The 20,731-nt window shown below is 41.5% G+C and overlaps 1 protein-coding gene across 2 annotated transcripts in view; it reads left to right on the top strand.

Annotated features, from left to right (window-relative positions):
* LOC136866148 (tyrosine-protein phosphatase non-receptor type 13) overlaps positions 1–20,731 on the top strand; it is a 536,552-nt gene that overhangs the window by 115,489 nt on the left and 400,332 nt on the right. Inside the window, exon 1 of one of the 2 annotated variants that reach the window (XM_067142853.2) lies at positions 17,235–17,344. The exons of the other annotated variant lie outside the window; for it this stretch is intronic. Within the exon in view, the coding sequence (XP_066998954.2) occupies positions 17,299–17,344 (46 nt within the window). The 5' untranslated portion in view covers positions 17,235–17,298. Of the gene's footprint in view, positions 1–17,234; positions 17,345–20,731 lie in introns of those variants that run through there. 2 annotated transcript variants of the gene reach the window in all.

Raw genomic sequence — 20,731 nt, 5'->3', positions numbered from 1 at the left:
TCGTCATGTTTAGGCAGACTTTCATTGTAGAAAGTACAAATAAATATAAAAACAAGAATTACCACCTACATCAAGATTTAAGTTTATCTCTTCCAACGATCTTTATGGCCTATACTGTGATAGCTAGTTTTCGTATCGTAATACACGAGGAAGATAGGGGGCTCTCGAATAAAATGCAGTGATGGGCATCAATCATGGGTGGAATTCCTCGGAATAGCGTGTCCAAATTCTGGAAAGCAGAGAGCTTGGCTGATTCTGGTCCACCACGTGACATGCTAGACACTGACCAGACCGGCTGAGCCAGTAATACCGGGAGCCGAGTGCTCGGTGGGGTCACATCCATCATTCCCTTACTTCATTCACGCAATAGTGACATACCCTACTACAAGGAAGAGGAGAGGATAGAATAAAGCAAAGCAAAAGCACCTCCGTAAAGTCCCCGAAGATCCTTGAAGGAATGTAAAGCAAAGGCTCCCAGTATCAGCTTTCGGAACCTTGTTACTAAGGTGAATAGAATAGCTCTAAATCCGTCCGCTATTACCCTCAGGAATTAAACTGGTTCTCTTCGCGCGCGTGTGTGTGTTTGTAGGCAGCATGTACCTCGTGGCTATGTACCGCCCCAGAAGTTTCATTCGTAAATGTTTCGACTCCTTGACAGTGAGTCGAGCCCACGCCCTTCTAGATGAACCGAAAACGCTTTTACTTCCAGGGACAGAGTAACAAACTCTAATTGTACAGTATACCGTATTTAAGCGAAGAATACCCGCATATTTTTTTAAAAAACTGAGGCACGAAATTGGGGTGCGGGTTTTATTTGAGTCAATGTTGTCATTTTTTCAAAATCAGCCTTCCTAAAGTTAGGGTGCTGGGATTGTTCGGTGGCGGGATTATTCGCGTAACCGCATATTTTTAAATTATTGAGGCACGAAATTGGGGCGCTGGTTTTATTTGAGTCAGTGTTGGCATTTTTTTTTTCAAAATCAGCCTTCCTAAAGTTAGAGTGCGGGGATTATTCGCGTAAATATGGTAATACTATACAATGTATATAGCATTAGATTAGGAAATTAAGTCTTCAAGGAACTAAATTAATCTGTTTATTAATGACGTTCGGCTAAATGAATATTGTTACTTGGATAGTAGAATAACTAACAATGGCAGACTAGCAGAAGCAAGGGAGCCCTTTCTTAAGAACAGAAATTTGCTCTCTTCGAACACTGATGTAGAAATGAGATGTTTTTGAAAACTTTCGTCTGAAGTGTGGCATTGAATGGAAGTGAAACATAAACAATAACTAGTACAGAAAGAAGTAGAACAGAAGCTCTTGAAATGTGGTGTTACAGGAGAATGCTGAAAGTGAAATGCTTAGATTGAATCACGAATGATGAGGTACTGAGTCGAATTGGTTAGATGAGAACGATTTGGCGACATTTGACGAGAAGAAGAGACAGAATGATGGGACACATTTTAAGACACGCAGGACTTGTTCAGTTAGTTTTTGAGGGAAGTGTAGGTGGTAAGAACGGTACGGGTAGACCAAGGCATGCATATGACAAGCAGATATGAGTAGATGTAGGAGTTAGGTAGAAATGAAAAGGTTAGCACAGGATAGGGTGGCATGAAGCGCTGCATCAAACCAGTCTGTGGGCTGATGACCCAAGCAACAACAACAAGTTATATATAATGGCTTATTCATGGAATAGCACTTGTGACTTTCTATCTCCTACTCTAGACAATGATCGAGTTCAAACGTCGACAAAATGGGTTGACCTGTTGCAAACCTAGTTATCGTGAGTTACAGCTGCATTTTTCTGCTTTTAATGACTGTGCCGTCGTCGTCATCGAGAGGTATTCCTTCTAAGGACTGGTTTCATTCCTGTGATAAGTCGTCTTTATTTAGTTCTGTCTTGAGAAGCACTTTCGGCTTCTTCATAGCTTTGCAGTCTCATTCGGGAAGCGCTTGCCTTGTATTTTTCATTCAATCACTGCGCTTATGGCTTGTCCACATGAACTGTTGCTTTCTAATCTGACTCAGCAGTTGCCTCCTCTCTTGTATGTAATCTGCTGTAGTACGTCAGCTTTCGTATTGAGCGTGTACTATATGTTTCTGTAAGTTTGGTGCTTTAGTTATTTTAGTGAAATGAAATGGCGTATGGCTTTTAGTGCCGGGAGTGTCCGAGGACAAGTTCGGCTCGCCAGATGCAGGTCTTTTGATTTGACTCCCGTAGGTGACCTGCACTTCGTGATGAGGATGAAATGATGATGAAGACGACACATACACCCAGCCCTCGTGCCAGCGAAATTAACCAATTAAGGTTAAAATTCCCGACCCTGCCGGGAATCGAACCCTAGACCCCTGTGACAAAAGTTCAGCACGCTAACCATTTAGCCATGGAGCCGGACAGCTATTTTAGTAATTGAAGCGAATAGAGAACCTGGTCTTCAGCCACCTGCTTCTGCTTCAAAACTCTGTATAATAAAATTGTACCATCCGAGCATAATAAACTCTAACCGTCTTACTAATAAACGGTGTATAACTTTTATACAAGGTTTATACACCGTTTATGTGAAATTAGTCACTAAAGCCGTGTATAAGCCTCCTCTGTATACATCTGTTATAGTTATTCATTGAATTGCTAATACAGACCAGGACCCTTGTATTAGCTTGATGATCTTCACGATATTTTGAACACAGAAGACATACACCATTCAGAGGTTATGGAGGCTAGACATCTTCGTAAAGCAAAACACTTTAAAGAGACGGAATGGCAATGAATAAGTATAAAAGAAATGATGGTTGGGCGTATTTTTGTGTAATAATGTTACTGCTAATAGACTTTTGATATTGCGAGTTTATTATACACTATCTGCCCCTTCTCAAATTTGAGTACGGTACCTGTAAAAGGGGACATATTCCTCGAGATAAAAAATGGCATGACTTGAAAACCATATGTAGTGTGGTTTCCATGCTTTGTAGCTGAATATGCAGAAATATGATGTATAAATGCCTTATAGAAACTTTTTTGATCAATCCTTTCTTTTAGCTACAAAACAGGTTTTCATTTCTCCTGAAAAGTAAGGATTTTGGAATGTGTAAACTTTTCAACTCGCCGATTCAATTACAATTGCTTACGTTTTCCGAACTACCCCAGTTAGGAGCTATTGATCTTTTCTTAAGCTTTTCTATTTCTTTTTTTGGCGTTCATTACACAAGCAAGCTGAAGAAATGTTGATATTAGTATAAGCCAATTTCCAGCTGTCTCACTTAGTGTTGCCACTGCCTTTTCGATATGCCGTGCTACTGTGCGACTTTCCGGAAAGTTTTGCTCGTAGATAACCAGCAGAAGCGATCATAAAGGCGGTGAACGTGCAAAATAGGTCAGTGAACTGCAGGAAGAGATTCCTACACCTTGGAACGAGTGTATACGTGCTGTATAGTAATACAATGCGTATACCTCGTTTATTAGTAAGAAAAATGTAAAACTCTTCTACAGGGTTTATTCACTATATAACTATACAAGAGATAAACAACTGTATAAGGACTTTTTATTAGTAAGACGGTAAATGTATCCCAAGTGTTCTTAACCGGTTTTCAAAATTGTAGACTGCTGTTGTCATTGTTTAAAATATTCTTCATTGAACGTGAAATGGGTTTCTCGGTACTGCGAAGTCGGACGTTTAACATCCCTATGAACACCGTAACCATATTTGACCATATAAACGTTTCTCGGACCATCAGAAAGTGTTGAATGTTTCTTTAATATGTTTCTAAGTGTTTTCTCTTTCAGTCATGACTGTTTTATTTGTTTCTCATATGCTTATCTTTTGTATCCCATTCATTGTCTTATTCATCTATATGCGTATGGTGGCTGCATGGTCGCAAGACCGAAAGCCAAGAATAATTTTGTTTTTAAACCCACCGTAACAGTAATTACTGTTTTCGTAATCAGTGTTTACATAAAACGTAAACATATCTGTTGATTTTATTTGATCTTTATAAGAAGAAATGTTTCCTGCGGCATGAGGCATGTCTTCAGCGCTGTTGCCACTGATACCCACAGTAGTATTCCCTCTATGACTTGGTTCACTCCGGGATGGTTTTGTAACCGGATGCGATATTAACAGTCTCATAGTGAATTTTAGATATCCTTTTGGCCTCCAGAGAGAGTTCGATATCAAGACTACCGTCAAATGATAGTATTATCTTAATTATAATAACGGAATTGAATTACCGCACTTAAATCCCTAGAAAATGGATTCGAGTCACTCTTAAACATATGGCGAAGCTAGGAGACCCTGATTTATGTGAGGAGCGTGTGGACAGGCAGTATGGGTGACCCGTTTCTTTCAGCGCCTCAATAATGATGATGATGATGATAATAATAATAATAATAATAATAATAATAATAATAATAATAATAATAATAATGTCTGTTGATGTTCCTTCACCATGTAACGTCTCATTGCTGGGAAGTGTCTCGTGAGCATCGGTAGTGATATGACGACAATGTTGGTGATAATGATGATGATGATGATGATGACGATTGTTGTCTTAAGTGCTCTAACTTGGAGAGCATCGGACATTTGAACGTCTTCACATCTTCGCAATGCAGCCGGTCATATCCTTTTTTCCTGCCATTGCGATATCCGTAGAAAGCAATTAATGTTTTTATGATCCACATATTTGGTTGTAAAAACAGTTCTCCATTGACTCATTACGTCTGCTCACTTTGTAGCGGTTGACTAAAGGAACTTCCAGGAACTCACTTGGTCTATCAGTGACGTGTATTGTTATCTCTGCTGACGTACTGTTTCAAGCCATTGTGAGAATACAGCGTCGTTTGGTGTAACAAGTAATAAACACACACACATTTTTATCTTCTTTCAATTCGTAGGTTTTGCTAGGTCCTCTCTGTATATGTTACTCATTCGCTAGGAATTATCTTTATGACAGGAAACTGGACAGCTGAATACATTGCATATGTAGAGTAAATGCCGGAATGTCAAGCGAGAAAGATTGGTGACTATAACGTCCACAGTGAGGTTGTATCAAGAGTGGAGCGTGGTTACACAACCTGGTCGGTGGATGTAGAGTGGGTCTCGGCCCATAAGTGGTCACGGCTGGTCCGTGGTCCAACAGCTCTGCACTCTGACCGGCCAACCGAGCAGAGGAGGGATGGCCACGGCTCTACCGTGGCTCTACGCCTCTCCGTTCAGGAGATGGGATAGGGCTGGACCTCACGGCTGGCCCCAACCATCGGCTGTCCTGAGAATGGTTTTCCGTGATTTTCCATTCTCCTACACTAAGGCGAATGCCAGGGCAGTTCCTAGTATAGGCCACGGTCGTCAATCCCCTCATCCTCTCCGTGCATCTCCTTCACCGTAACAAATCTCCCAGCCTGTGAGACGGCTTTACCGTCTAAGAGGCCCACCTCCCCCAGTAGTAGAGTAGTAGTAGTAGTAGTAGTAGTGGTAGTAGTAGAACTTCCCTTCTGTGGACACAGTCGGTTCCGAGGAAAAATGTCCGTTACGAGAGGTGTCCGCTAAAACAAGTTTGTAAAAATCAGACATTTTAACGGCAAAGAACATCCACCTTAATTATAAGCGTACATATCTGTATTTTTATTATTCTAAGTCATTTCTGTGTTAGTATTTTATAGAGAGTTATTGTAAGTGATTTTACATCATTTACAAACATTACAGCTTCGTGAAGTAATCCATTGTTACCCATGTTTTAACAGACAACTGAAATGCTATGATATTTCTGTCTCACTAATTAGCGCCTGTACTGTCTTTTCCTTCTCAAGTTGACTACCTGAGCTCGACCTTCTCAGCGACAATCCGAGTTATGAATAGAATGATGCAGGAAGGGAAGAACATCCCTAGGTAACTTGTGAGTCAACAGTCCCTGGCATCATTTTTGGGAATAGGTCTGTACACCACTAGGTAGAACTGCATTCCGATGTATCTCCTCTCCCCTTGCTCGCGAAATAGTACAAACATTCAAAAGGTATTTCCTTATATCTGAAGAATGGTTTTAAAATAAAGGATGGCATGTGGTCCGGCGTAATAAATTGTCCGGCAACGTGTGAAGTGTCTGCTTAAGTCAAGTGGACGGGACAAATTACGATGTCCGCTGTCCGGAGTTCGAGGTATCCGGTAAAATGAGGCCCATTTAACACTTATCTTATGTAAAATAAAATCGGTTCCGAGGAAAATTGTCCGCATAGGGAGGTGTCCGCTGTATAAGGGTGTCCGTTAGGGCAGGTTTGACTGTAGTACAAGCGTTTTCCCTTCAAATCCTTGCCCACCTATACCGTTGTAAACTCGTGACCTCATCCCGAGGTGGTGCAGCTCTTTTCATGCAGGTGAGCTGCACATACCATTTTAAACCACATACCGGCCCTCTTGCCATTCCTAAATCTCTGGCAGTACCTGGAATCGAACCCGAGTCCACGAGGACGGCAGCAAATAGTGCTAACCGTTACCTACGGAGGCGTACACACATACCGTTGATCATAAAATTTTAAACGATATGAAACAATAGTACTCTTACCTGCGATGAATATTGTTTTAAATGTCGTATTCAAGAACAACACAAAGTCGCCTGTGCACCCACCAAAGTCACCAAAGTCCTATTCATAGTCCATATTTCGGAGAAAGTAGACTTTTGGCCGGGACTTTGCTTCAAAGTCGCCAGTTGCCCATACTGTACTTTGACTTCACAAAGTCGACCCTAGAGGATAATACAATGACGAGCATTCTAAAGATGAGTTTGTGAAAGGCCGCACGTAGATCTACTCCTCGTCGAGTTAAACGAGATGCACAGAACCCAACTGAGTCCTACAGGGATAGCGAATTCATAATTAGGCACAGATCGATAAACAAACTATATAAGATGTACTAATAACAGAAAATCAAAGAGGACTATCTATTCCTCCAATGATACAACTGCTAATTGCTTAAAGATTTTATGCCAGGGGTAAGTGTGAATTACTAGACTTATTAACTTATTATTTATTGTAATGCTTTTACACGTAACTGACTGAGGTTGTGTTAAGTGACTAAGCGTAATGTTTTAGTTATAGGACTATTTTTAATAGTCAGTTTTCAGCTAGTTTCTGCTGACTTCAAATTGTAAGCCAGCCAACAGCCAGCAGAATGATTAGAATGGCGTCTGTAATGATTGCCAGGAAAAGACCTCAGTTTGTCAAGTTTTCACAAGCTGAAAATATTTTCTTTCCTTCCATGGTTGAACAAAAAAACACGAAAAATTACGGTAGCCCTCATCAGAAATAATTTAAAATGTTTCACGAGACCCGCTCTTATCTTGTTTTCTGTTATTATTACAGACATTATAATTGCCAACCTTAAAGTTAATAAAATCTCGTCTTTGCAAAGTCTATTTCAGCTAGAGTCGCCGAAGAAAATAGCGTCTATGAAATAGTCTCAGAGAAAAGTTAGACTTTCCTATCGAAGTAGGCTTTGTAAAGTATCCCCTCAAAGTCTTGTTCTTGAATATGATACTAAGAGACAACTGTCTGGTCTAGAAAATCAAGAATAATGGCCAAGAGGATTCGTCGCGCTGATCAAGCGTCACCTCGTAATCTGCAGGCCTTAATCAGAGGAAAGAATGGAAGAGTCCGACCTTTCGAAGAATGAAGGTACTGGAAGAAGAAAGGAACGGGCTGCGATGAGCATGGAAATTTACACTCTAGCCCTCACATACCTAACACCGCTGGGGTCGGAAGAGGCTAAGAGTTGACCAAGGAAGGTCGGATAAGAAAGATGCGAGTTTGAACCCAAGCACAAGTAGGCCTAAGTGGAAGCAATCTCAGACTCTACTGGGGACTCCGCCGTTGCCAACCCACGCTCCCAAATTGATAGTCCCTCAGGAACTCCCCGTTTCATTCTCCTTGTAAGGCAGACAGGGTTATGGTTTCTACGTACCACCAACTGCTCTTGACGGTTTTCAGCGACGCTGAGGTGCCGGAATGTTGTCCCGCAAGAGTTCTTTTACGTGCCAGTAAATCTACCGACACAAGGCTGGCGTATTTGAGCACCTTTAAATACCGCCGGACTGAGCCAGGAGTTTCCTGACTTTTTCAGAATATTGTTATGATACAGTAGTGGGAAAATGGTCAACAAATCACTGTATAATGCCCATACAATCTGTGACGTGGACTGTACCGTACCCAGGGGTAAATACCCTCTAGGTCGATGCCTCCATTCCTGTATGAACATCCGACTAACTGAGGGTTGGGCAGAGAGTGGGTTGGTCGTCGTTGGGTCAGGCTAAAAGTCGAAGTTCCACACTGAAATATAAGTAAATGACAGGAAAATGGAGGTATAACTCGAATTAGAAACAATAATATGGTGTAGGATGGGTTTATTCATAAATATCCCCAAATCATACTAATAAAAATCCAATAAAATCAAATGATAAAATGACATTAACATAAACTCAAAATTAAAGAAAGAACTGGACATTAAAAATGTTAATTGATCAAAGAAATAAATGTGAAATGAAGTATCAAGCACAACATGAATACCTGAAAATACCTGAATACGTTTAGGAATAATCTTCTTCTTATAGTCCATTGTTCATGTAATATGATAACAGATGTACGCATACACTGATATGTATTTATTTCGAATGGAGTCACACTTGAAAATATCACATTGATACGGGTTACGAATTTAATTTAGTTTTAGAGTCGTTGCAAGATTAAACGTTAAAGGAAAATTACCATATAAAAGAAAGCTACGATGAAAAGAAAAATTAAAATAAAAAGAAAATTAAGACGCAATGGGACATGCTATGAATTATGAAAAATACACTGACTGACAGAGCAAATGCAACACCAAGAAGGAGTGGTCAGAACTTTATGCCAATTGCAGGGTAGACTGACGTCACTGAGGTATGCTCATGATGTGAAATGCGCCGCTGTGCTGCGCACGTAGCGAACGATAAATGGGACACGGCGTTGGCGAATGGCCCACTTCGTACCGTGATTTCTCAGCCGACAGTCATTGTAGAACGTGTTGTCGTGTGCCACAGGACACGTGTATAGCTAAGAATGCCAGGCCGCCGTCAACGGAGGCATTTCCAGCAGACAGACGACTTTACGAGGGGTATGGTGATCGGGCTGAGAAGGGCAGGTTGGTCGCTTCGTCAAATCGCAGCCGATACCCATAGGGATGTGTCCACGGTGCAGCGCCTGTGGCGAAGATGGTTGGCGCAGGGACATGTGGCACGTGCGAGGGGTCCAGGCGCAGCCCGAGTGACGTCAGCACGCGAGGATCGGCGCATCCGCCGCCAAGCGGTGGCAGCCCCGCACGCCACGTCAACCGCCATTCTTCAGCATGTGCAAGACACCCTGGCTGTTCCAATATCGACCAGAACAATTTCCCGTCGATTGGTTGAAGGAGGCCTGCACTCCCGGCGTCCGCTCAGAAGACTACCATTGACTCCACAGCATAGACGTGCACGCCTGGCATGGTGCCGGGCTAGAGCGACTTGGATGAGGGAATGGCGGAACGTCGTGTTCTCCGATGAGTCACGCTTCTGTTCTGTCAGTGATAGTCACTGCAGACGAGTGTGGCGTCGGCGTGGAGAAAGGTCAAATCCGGCAGTAACTGTGGAGCTCCCTACCGCTAGACAACGCGGCATCATGGTTTGGGGCGCTATTGCGTATGATTCCACGTCACCTCTAGTGCGTATTCAAGGCACGTTAAATGCCCACCGCTACGTGCAGCATGTGCTGCGGCCGGTGGCACTCCCGTACCTTCAGGGGCTGCCCAATGCTCTGTTTCAGCAGGATAATGCCCGCCCACACACTGCTCGCATCTCCCAACAGGCTCTACGAGGTGTACAGATGCTTCCGTGGCCAGCGTACTCTCCGGATCTCTCACCAATCGAACACGTGTGGGATCTCATTGGACGCCGTTTGCAAACTCTGCCCCAGCCTCGTACGGACGACCAACTGTGGCAAATGGTTGACAGAGAATGGAGAACCATCCCTCAGGACACCATCAGCACTCTTATTGACTCTGTACCTCGACGTGTTTCTGCGTGCATCGCCGCTCGCGGTGGTCCTACATCCTACTGAGTCGATGCCGTGCGCATTGTGTAACCTGCATATCGGTTTGAAATAAACATCAATTATTCTTCCGTGCTGACTCTGCTTTTTCCCCAACTTTCATCCCTTTCGAACCACTCCTTCTTGGTGTTGCATTTGCTCTGTCAGTCAGTGTACCAGTGGCATTTCCCTACACTATATTTACAATGAACAAAAATAAGCAAAATATCACATCTATTTACATTGGATAAAGAGAAAAAGTCTTACATACTACACAGATTCTACATGAATCGAGGTTCACCACAAAGGATCTAATGAGAACTAGACTGACCATCAATATAACTCAGCACTCGGGCTGTTCCCTATTAAACAACAAGACAACATATTCAAACAACATGAAACATCAGAAAACACCATCCTTTACGAGAAAAACATATAATTATCCAAATCATATTCATGTGGAAAGCAATGGGAAACATTGCCTTCTCAACAGCGCGATCATCCGTCATGTATTTCCTGGTGTGCTGTGAGCTGAAAGGAAATGTTGGAACTCAACACTGCACTAAGGTTTGGTTTCTGTCTGCCACAATTGTAACACGGAAATACCATCTCATTCACGCCGTCTAAGTAAACACGGCCAATATATCAGCTTGCAATGCGATATCATCTTTCGTCGGCTATACGGAAACTCACGTACAATCATATTCCTTCCAAGCATGCTTCGACAATTTAACACACATCAGACTCATTGGTCTGGAATCAATTCCGTCAATTCTGATAATTAATATACTCTCAGAAGACAATAGCAGGTACATATCCACTGCACATAATTATTTCACTTATCAGGCATACCATCGGCCTGCATAATCACATTATAACTTCGCATGCATTATAACTTCTCATATCTCTTACAAATCACATCAGCCTTTTACATTATGAGACCAGGTTCGTTTCCTGTGCAAATCATTGGGCAAAAAACAGATTCCAACCTAAATTCGAAGATCCTATTCTTTCAACGTTCTTATGCAGCTCCGTACGTACAGCTTCTGAAATACCATGCGTCATGCAATTAACTGTTACTAACTCTCTAAATAACGACAATAAAATTGAATCCACATTCAACGTAGCAAGTGTTTAACTTCGAAATTGGATGAACTTGTCAACCTAATCCTCCTAGCGCTAATATACAAGGAAAAATCGGAATAATAATAAATTATCATGCATAAATTCACAACTAATCCTAACAATTCCCTCATTATCCCATCTAGCTAGTCATAAATAAAAATAATAATATAGAGAACATGCATTTCTCTCTTATCCGTATATACAACAATATAAAAGTGAAATAAACACATACCGTCAGGTTTACTTTACGTTAAATAAAATCCATATTCTAAACTGCACTAGTATTTTATCATAACCCGTATAACATTCCATAATTAACACATGTGCCTTATCTTGGACGACTCTCTGGATACATGACAGCGGCTCGCATCCCCGCCTCGTTGGGTGTCTACTCCATGTTGATCACTGCTTCAACACATAGAAATACACTTCCTTCTTCCATAGGCGAAGCCTTCTTGCTGAAAGTTATTGAACACTGCAACACAGAAGGCTTTGGATGAATATCTCTTCACCGCTCAATTCTCCACGTGCCGAACAACCCTTTCTTGGCTATAGACTCAGCCAACACACTGACATATAAATATACTGAAAATTTTACACTTGAGGGTTTATGTACACAGTTATTGAGAGCGGTACGCGGTACGTATCGAGAGTTCCTCGCGAAACGCGACCGACACGAAAATATGAGACAACGGGACGTCTCTCCTTCACTTTCTAAACTGCGGCAAATTATCACCGTCTATTTACTGGTAGTCGACTTTGTGCTATAAAATTATCTGCAATGAATTCAGCATCAGTTAATTTATTCCACTGCACGACTAAAACACTGTTTATTGGTCTTAAAGGTCATATACTGGTACTGATATATTCACGTGGCAACTTTTAAGTACAATTCTCGGAGCACATCGAACAACGTCCACCTCACGTCAGTAACCGCGATCAGAGATGCACTTCTTCACTATCCAAACTGCCCGATCAGAGATGCGCTTCTGCACCATCCAAACTGCGCGACCAGAGTGACGCTCTCCCGAGCTTGGGGTGCTAAGCAAGCGTGGGTAACGCCGTTGTAGCCATGGGATTCCCGCATGTCTAGACAGACCACCAATCAGAATGCTTGCCATTTATAATGACACAATAGTAATTATTACATATCAATAAAACACAGTTCAAGTAATATCAAATTTCTTCCTATAAATTTTTATATCGTACTCCTGATCATATTTCACTTATAGACCTGTGGAAATCCGTCGAATAACAGAATTTATCTCAGGCAACTGTACACGTTGGTCAACCTGGGATTATGACCGCGCTATGTAGACTCCATGTTTGCCATATCTACGCGTTCTCATTGGCTGAATATTTCGCTTGGTCAGCATCTAGTACACGTGCCGAGATGTGCCAACTCCTAGTGACGCTAAGCCATTCTCACGGTCCCGATGAAGTATTGGGCAATATCCAGCGACTTGATGGCTCCATCGACTTCCGGTCTCAGCTATCCTGCGTTTCATTACTTTACCATATATAACTGCAATTTATATCAATAAAATTTGCATATTATGTCAAATAATAATCTAGGTATCTCTTATGGGCCGGCAGGATACGGCTCAGGACAGTTTTCATATTCTTCTGGATGTCGAATCAAAATATTTCAATTCTTCCTCAGGTACGAGACATTTGTACATGTTCTAAGTTCATTTCCTGGTGAACGGTTGCATTGCTCAATCCGTCGTTTGATCTTGTCTCAGACATCTTTAGTGGATGACCAAGTTAACGATCGAGTGGACCACAACAGAAGTTGAATATTGATATCCCAACAGCCATTTGTGTTCGCTACTATATGCGGACTAGCATTGTCTTGTTGGAATATGACGGAGGTTGACTGACACAATATACTGTAATTATTAATTATATAGGTGACAAGAATATATGCTAAAAGTGTAGTACTGCATACCCAAAAGACGTGTAATTTCTTTCAGGTTGGACTCTTGCATAACACCAGTGAGGCATTTCCTATAATTTTGTTGATTTCCTTTCCCTCTACAGTTGCATCGTAAATAATAGAATACTTTCATTAGGCGCCAACAGTTTGAGAACTTAGAAAAAAGAACCATCGCTGAAACTGGCTTGCGCAGCTCTAGCACTAAGAAATAGGGGAGGGGAAGAGACCATTCGGCGTCTAACGCACCATGAGAGAAAGCTGAAACGCACGTCATTATAGCTGGCTGACTAGATCCCTTCCAATACTACCCGAATCGCGTGGTTGAGTAAAGAATAACACATTCACATTCTGTTATTGCGACCACGGAAGAAACAAAACGAATTTTGTTCTGCGTGGGCGTCAGTTATGCCAGAATACGGGGTGCACAAGCCATCGAAGATTTACCTTGCGAGGTAAATCTGCAACACACTTTATATGAGTAATGTTTTGGCACAATGACACTGCCCCAACAACCACCACGGTGAACAATATTCATTTTACTTCCATATCTAGACCAGTGTTCGTCTTCAAATGATGGTGCGTCAGTCATGTCGCAGTACGAGGTGCACAAGCCATCGAAGATTTACCCTGCAAGATAAATCTGCAATACATTTCTAATGAGTACCGCAAGAATACTCGCAGGTGGATAGTGAAAAATCATACTTATAATTCCAATTTGTGTAAAGGACTTGCAGCGAAATACTAGCCCAGGAACAATACATAGATAGGCCTGTAGCAAAATATCGGAGTTTGACATTGTTCTCGCCGACGACATCACTTGTGCTGGGAGATAACTGATTAAATAGAGTCCGGATTTTTATGCATTAATAGGTTAGAATGCAAAGTTTCTGAAGAGAGCAGCAAGTATAGTCTGCCTTCACAGCGATTATGCTATGGGGTTTGCATAAACATTAGGGGTACGGCCCATCAGAACTCCTATAATTTATGTTACTCTTGCTATATAATGGAAGAGCGGGTGGCCGAAACATCCTATTAACCAAATTTAGTTTGCATTCTAACCTGTTACATGAAAATCCGGGCTTAACGTAATTATGAAATAATAACGGAAAATAGCTGGCAAAGGAAACCGGAGATCCTGGATAATATCATTATTACATCCGGGTCGTTCAACAGAAATATCTTGTCAACAAACCAGAGTCCGTAATGACGTGGAGAAAATGTAAATTATGACGTGTTTTAACCACACAACAAAATGACGCAAACATTGATCTGATCGGAAATGATCCTTCTCGTAAGAGTACGTTGGAAGTAAAATGAGAGGTGAGCCGTTATTTTAATCTGAATTTTAATTATCCAACCACGAAAATTCAACGGCCAAATTGTTTCTTCTCACTCACCTCCAGTCACTGGCCCACGTCGAAATACCGCATAAGGGAAAATAATTTTATTTATTTTATTTATTTTATTTGTTTTAGAGGAGTACGTTATAGTGGCTTAGCTGCTTGTTTTCAATTTGGATGATCGAAGTCCATAACCCGGTGGATCCTGGATCGGAATTTTCACTTAACCATCATATGGTATTACGGAGGACTTAAACCCCTAATCAAAACCCAAAATTAGCCGGAGTAGCTCAGGTGATCCCAGACGCTCTAGTGCACACTGTTCCCAACCAGAATGTTCTGGGTTCGAATTCCTGTTATTCAAGGTGGATTTTCATCAAGATCAGTGCATGGTGACAAGGACATCTGATTTTAAAAGCTAGCCAAGTCCCAAACTGAATGTGTGTGCTCTGTCAGCGCCTTCAAAATTGGCTAAATAATAACAATATTTTCCAATAATAGGGCATCAGTGACATGTTTCTTGTATTAAAATTTACACTACAAAGTGGCCGTAAGAAATGCACCTTCCTAACAAATGTGGGGGTAAATATATTTGTTAGGAACCGTATTTAATTATATAAAGTGAACATATCTGAAGGAATGCCCCTGTGTCCAATTATATGATAGCGGAAAAGCTACAGGTTGTATATAATTATTTTAATGGATAAAACACGTTATGCCAACTTTAATGTTTTTGTGAATCGAAATCTGAATTAAATTAGCGCTGCTTTTTGTACTATAATAAAAATCTAGTGGCGTGTATTTAAAGGGTTTTAATTGTCGTTTGTGTCATCAGTCCATACAGTGGTTTGATGAACCATCCTGTCCTGGGCCAACGTTTTCATTGCTACGTAACTACTGCTTTCCACATCTACTCTAATCTGTTTCCCATATTCATGCCTTGCTCTATCCCTACCGTTCATACCGCCTACACTTCGCTCAAAAACTATCCGAGCAAGTCCTCGGTGTCTTAAGATGTGTCTTTACCATTCTGTCTCTTCTTCTCGTCAAATTTCGCCAGATCGTTCTCCTCTCAGTATGTCTTCATTCGTGATTCGATCTACTCATCTCGCCTTCAGCATTCTTCTTTCAAAAGCTTCTATTCTCTTTCTTTGTGAGTAGTTTTAATTACAGATGCAAAAAGTACCCATATAAATTCTGAAGAGCAAATTAATTTGACTCAGTGACTCGACAGATTGGAATGATGTTTCCATAATACCTCATTGTTCCTTCCTTCCAATGCATGCTAAGTGTATTAATCGAAGATATGTCAATGTTCAAGTTATAGTAGAAGTTATTTTATTCATTTTTGAAAATGTAAAATTATGTAAGCAACAACAGCACAGACATGAGAAGAATGAATTTGTCTGTGTGGGAAATTAACATTCTCACTTGTTGAGGAAAGGATCTGCTCTTGTCTGAACTCGACGTGTTCATTACTTACGTCGTGACTATTGCATACTGATGGTACAAACAACACTTTAGTGATATATAATTCATGAACCTTACGTATTTGTGACGTGTCTATTTGTAATCATTTGCATTCTTGTACATTCCTTATCAAAAGAGTTAGTTTTTTCAGGAATATTCCTGATAAGCCAAATATTCAGATAAAGTTTATGAGCCAGTCATATGAGTTAAATTTACTACAGCCGTACTCTGATTACTTGGATGGTATAGTAAGATCTATAGATAGCTCATTCATTCTTTTTAGGAAGTTAACCCGTAACCTATCGAAGCACTTGGAACGGAATTTGTATCGGGAACTAGTAATGGCTATAAGTTATAAATGAAATGAAATTAAATGTCGTATGGCTTTTAGTGCCGGGAGTGTCCGAGGACAAGTTCTGCTCGCCAAGTGCAGATCTTTTGATTTGACCCCCATAGGTGACCTGCGCGTTAAATGATGACGAAGACGACACATACTCCCAGACCCCATCCCAGCGAAATTAACCAATTATGGTTAAAATTCCCGACTCTGCCGGGAATCGAACCCGGGATCCGTGTAACCAAAGGTCAGCACGCTAACCACTTAGCCATGGAGACGGACATAAGCTATAAATAAATCGAATATACGCTCATTTCTTAAATGGTTGGATATCGAGATACTACGTAGAGTCGGATTTTGGGTTACGCTGAGTAGGCTGAAACCTAGCGGCCCGCACAGCAAAAAGTAAAAATAAATAAATAAATAAATAAATAAATAAATAAATAAATAAATAAATAAATAAATAAATAAATAAATAAATAAATAAATATTTCAAGAGGGGGGCCAATATCTGGAAATGCATTGTTTTGCTGCTGTGGGGCGTCAAACATTTGAATGGATGTTCCATATTTTGTGAAGAAACCTCCACTAATCCAACAAGAGCATCACGTCGTGCATTAAATTACAGAACGGGTTCGAATTGTCGACGTTTTTTGTTCGAGTACTATCGAATGTATGAGGGTACGAGACTCCTGTGTCATCAAAGGCCGATCTGATCACAGGAAACCATACGGTGACTGAAATACTGTGCACACAACCGCACGTCTGGAAACTTATTTCCTAACCCGTTCCCTTTAACAACGTCTTCATGTTTGCGGTTGAAAGTATTATTTGTAAACAGGTCACACGTGTATGAATCATGGGACACATTCCTTGATAATCTTCTGGTCTCTTCTTATCAGCGTGTACCTAAAGTGAAGTATTTGATACGAGTCCATCGGCTTCAGTATCCCGCAGTCTTCTAGATCAGTGCGCGGAGATAACTTGTCCATTTCGCTCAACACTTGGATGGGATTTCTTGCTATTCTTCGCAACGTGTGCGGCACCTGTTCTGGTAAGTAACTGTAACAGTTGCAACTGTTGAATTTTGGCGCAACACAGTCCGTACAGGATTATTTATCTTTGGTTAACTAGGCGAGTTGGCCGTGCGGTTAGGAGCGCGCAGTTGTGAGCTTGAATTCGGGAGATAAAGGGTTCGAACCACACTGTCGGCAGCCCTGAAGATGGTTTTCCGTGGTTTTCCATTTTCACACTAAGCACATGCTGGGGCTGTACTTTAATTAAGAGCACAAAATACCTATCTGTGTCGGTGTAACGTAAAGCAAATTGTAATATATAGACTAAATAGTTACAGGGTTGTATTTGACTGTTCTTGTGTACTGTTGGATATTAAATCAGCTGGTGTTAGGTAGAAATATACCTCGGTTTCTTTATACACCTCTTTTATTCAACACGTAGCAAACAACCGAAACAACCTTGTCAGTCGGGGCTAGGAATACATTCCCACGTGTCGTTAAGGGGGAATCCCAGAAGTTCTCAACTCGGAAGCGTAGTTTAGTGACGACGGGACTCTTAATTAGCCGAGTCTGGCATTGCTTCCACTTACTTGTGGCTGGCTCCTCACTTAAATCTTTATATCTGACCTCCTTTGGTCAAATCTTGTTCTCTTGCGACCATGACGGGATTAGGCGAAGCCTAGGAATTATTTCACATTACACCCATCGTGTTCCTTTCCTTTGTTTTGCGGATGCTTTCATTTTTCGGAGTGTCGAAACTCTTAAGGTTTTTCTCTGATCAGTGTTACGAGAGAATGGTAGCCTAGTTGTACTTCCCCATAATACAACAATCGCCACCACCACATCCTGTTCTTACTCATTTAGATCGTTGGTTTAGAAGTCGTAACGTCTAATGTTGTCCAGTTATTGTGTTAACTTGGGGCTTTTACATCAGATAGGACTGAGCGAGTTGGCCGTGCGGTTAGAGGTGCGCAGCTGGTAGATAGTGGGTTCGAACCCCACTGTCGGCAGCCCTGAAGATGGTTTTCCATTTTCACACCAGGCAAATGCTGGGGCTGTATCTTGATTAAGACCAAGGCAGTTTCTTCTCACTCCCAGCACTTTCCTATGCCATAATCGCGATAGATCTATCTCTGTCGGTTCGACGTAAAGCCAATTGTAAACAAAACAAAGTAATTAGAGGCTGCCTGGCCGAGGCAGTTAAAGCATCCTCGGTTAACGCGGAAGGACGTGGGCTTTATTCACCGTCAGGACGTCGAAAACCTTAAGAAACGAGATTTCCACTTACGGAGATGCACATGGCCCTGAGGCAAACCACTCTACCCCACCAAGTCCCGAGGGTATGGATAGTAGAGCCTTTACCTTCCACCCCTCCAAGGGCCTTCATGACCTGTAGGGAGACGATTTCGATTTTTACTTTGGTTATAGACCTACAGTGTATGGAAGGCCGAGAATTCATGCCCCGCGAGAAAGATCGTCTTGTGGCCGTGGTGTCATTGTCCGAGGACAAGCAGGGAAATGATTTATGTTACCATTTCACCTCTAAATCCGTTCGCCTTAAGTGACAGGACGTACAGTCGTTGCTCTCAATTTAAGTAGATTTTTGAAAAATTGTGATAGAAAAAGATTGTATGACAATTCGTTCAGTTTGGCTAAGAACTCCAAGAAAAAACAGACCAAGAAGCCCTACAGTCACGAAGCTAGATGCCTTTCAGGAAGATGCTATCTGGCGATGGTTACTTCTCCAGGCAGGAGCATCGAACAATAAATAAAATCGTTTTCCATACAAACTGAAAACTGTTCCATGTTCGTTGAATAAAATTGCACTCAACACTGGCTTCGAATAACAGAATATAAGTAGGATAATTTTGTTAGCACCGGGTGAGTTGGCCGTGCGCGTAGAGGCGCGCGGCTGTGAGCTTGCATCCGGGAGATAGTAGGTTCGAATCCCACTATCGGCAGTCCTGAAGATGGTTTTCCGTGGTTTCCCATTTTCACACCAGGCAAATGATGGGGTTGTACCTTAATTAAGGCCACGGCCGCTTCCTTCCAACTCGTAGGCCTTTCCTATCCCATCGTCGCCATAAGACCTATCTGTGTCGGTGCGACGTAAAGCCCCTAGCAAAAAAAAAAAAAAAATATTAGCGAGATATTGTTTCTCACCGGGCAACAAGCTGTGTGGTTATATCAAATGTTGGTCAATTTCGGCCAAGCACCCTCAAAAGTCTGGACAGACACCACTTCCAAGGGACCGACACCAAGTACCCATTGGGAAAGGAGGGAGATTTATTGTACTCTATACTAGCGCTGCTCAAGGCTTTGTCATCAATGGACTCCTGCTGTTTAAGTCCAAGAAAACCGGTGATTATAAAGGAGGTGAATCACGACTCTTTTTATAGATGTTTTGAAACTCAGCTTTTGCCGATATAAAGAAAAATGGTGTCATTGTTTTGGACAAAGCCTCCTATCACGCCATGCAGGTCAACAAAGCATCAACAGCTGCAACTAGGAAGGGTGAAATTATTGAATGGCTCCTTCGTCGTGGGATTCATGTAGATCGCAGCATGACAAGAGGTGTTAGTCTATGCTCAACCTCGTAAACAAACGTAAACCAAATACTTCTCATTACTGTGTGGATGAATTGGCAAAAACCCACGGCCATGAAGTTGTTCGTATTCCACTGTATCACTGCAACAGCAACCCGATTGAATCAATATGGGGTCGGGTGAAAGGCTATGTCGCGAAAAATAACAAGACATGTACGATGACTGAGAAAGACAACCTCGATACGGAAGCTCTAAATTATATTCGACACAAAGTTTGGGTGAATGCTGTGGAACACATTCAGAAATAAATTAAAACAGCTGTAGCCTTGCAACGCGAAGGAATTCTCGACTGCGCCGTTGATGAATTAATAATAATGAACTGCGTAGTTCATCACGATCCGATGATGATTGAATGGACGGAGAGTGACCATTGAAAGTACAGTTCTGCGTTAAAATGTATTGTGTGAATGTTTGCTGGTTGGCACTTTCTCCAGCGGAAATAGTGTAAATGATAGTCTTATTGAAAACTTACTTGTGACAGGTCGTATTATTGAACGTAGCACAGACCAACAATTTCAATACTTGCCTGTTAATATTTAAGGTTACTAAAAGGTTATCAATTCAACCATCCTGGTGTTTATTGCACTGTAACAAAACGAATCATTGCATTGTGTTAATTTAGTCGCGGTGTCAACTTTCTTCCGCATAGTTGAATGTTGAAACAATAAGTTATTACTATACTGCGTAGATCGCATCTGCGAATTATGGCATGATAATATTTATGACGCATTTAATAGATATTTTGTTAATGTAAGTCCAAAACTTGCTGTTGCCAAAGAAAGTCTACCTAGAAACCAGGTACCGGTACATAATTCAAAT

Source organism: Anabrus simplex, chromosome 3 (assembly GCF_040414725.1).
Source record: "Anabrus simplex isolate iqAnaSimp1 chromosome 3, ASM4041472v1, whole genome shotgun sequence".
Classification (NCBI taxonomy): Eukaryota; Metazoa; Arthropoda; class Insecta; order Orthoptera; family Tettigoniidae; genus Anabrus; species Anabrus simplex.
The sequence above is the reverse complement of the archived record's forward strand: the minus strand, read 5'-3'. Positions and strand labels throughout refer to the sequence as shown.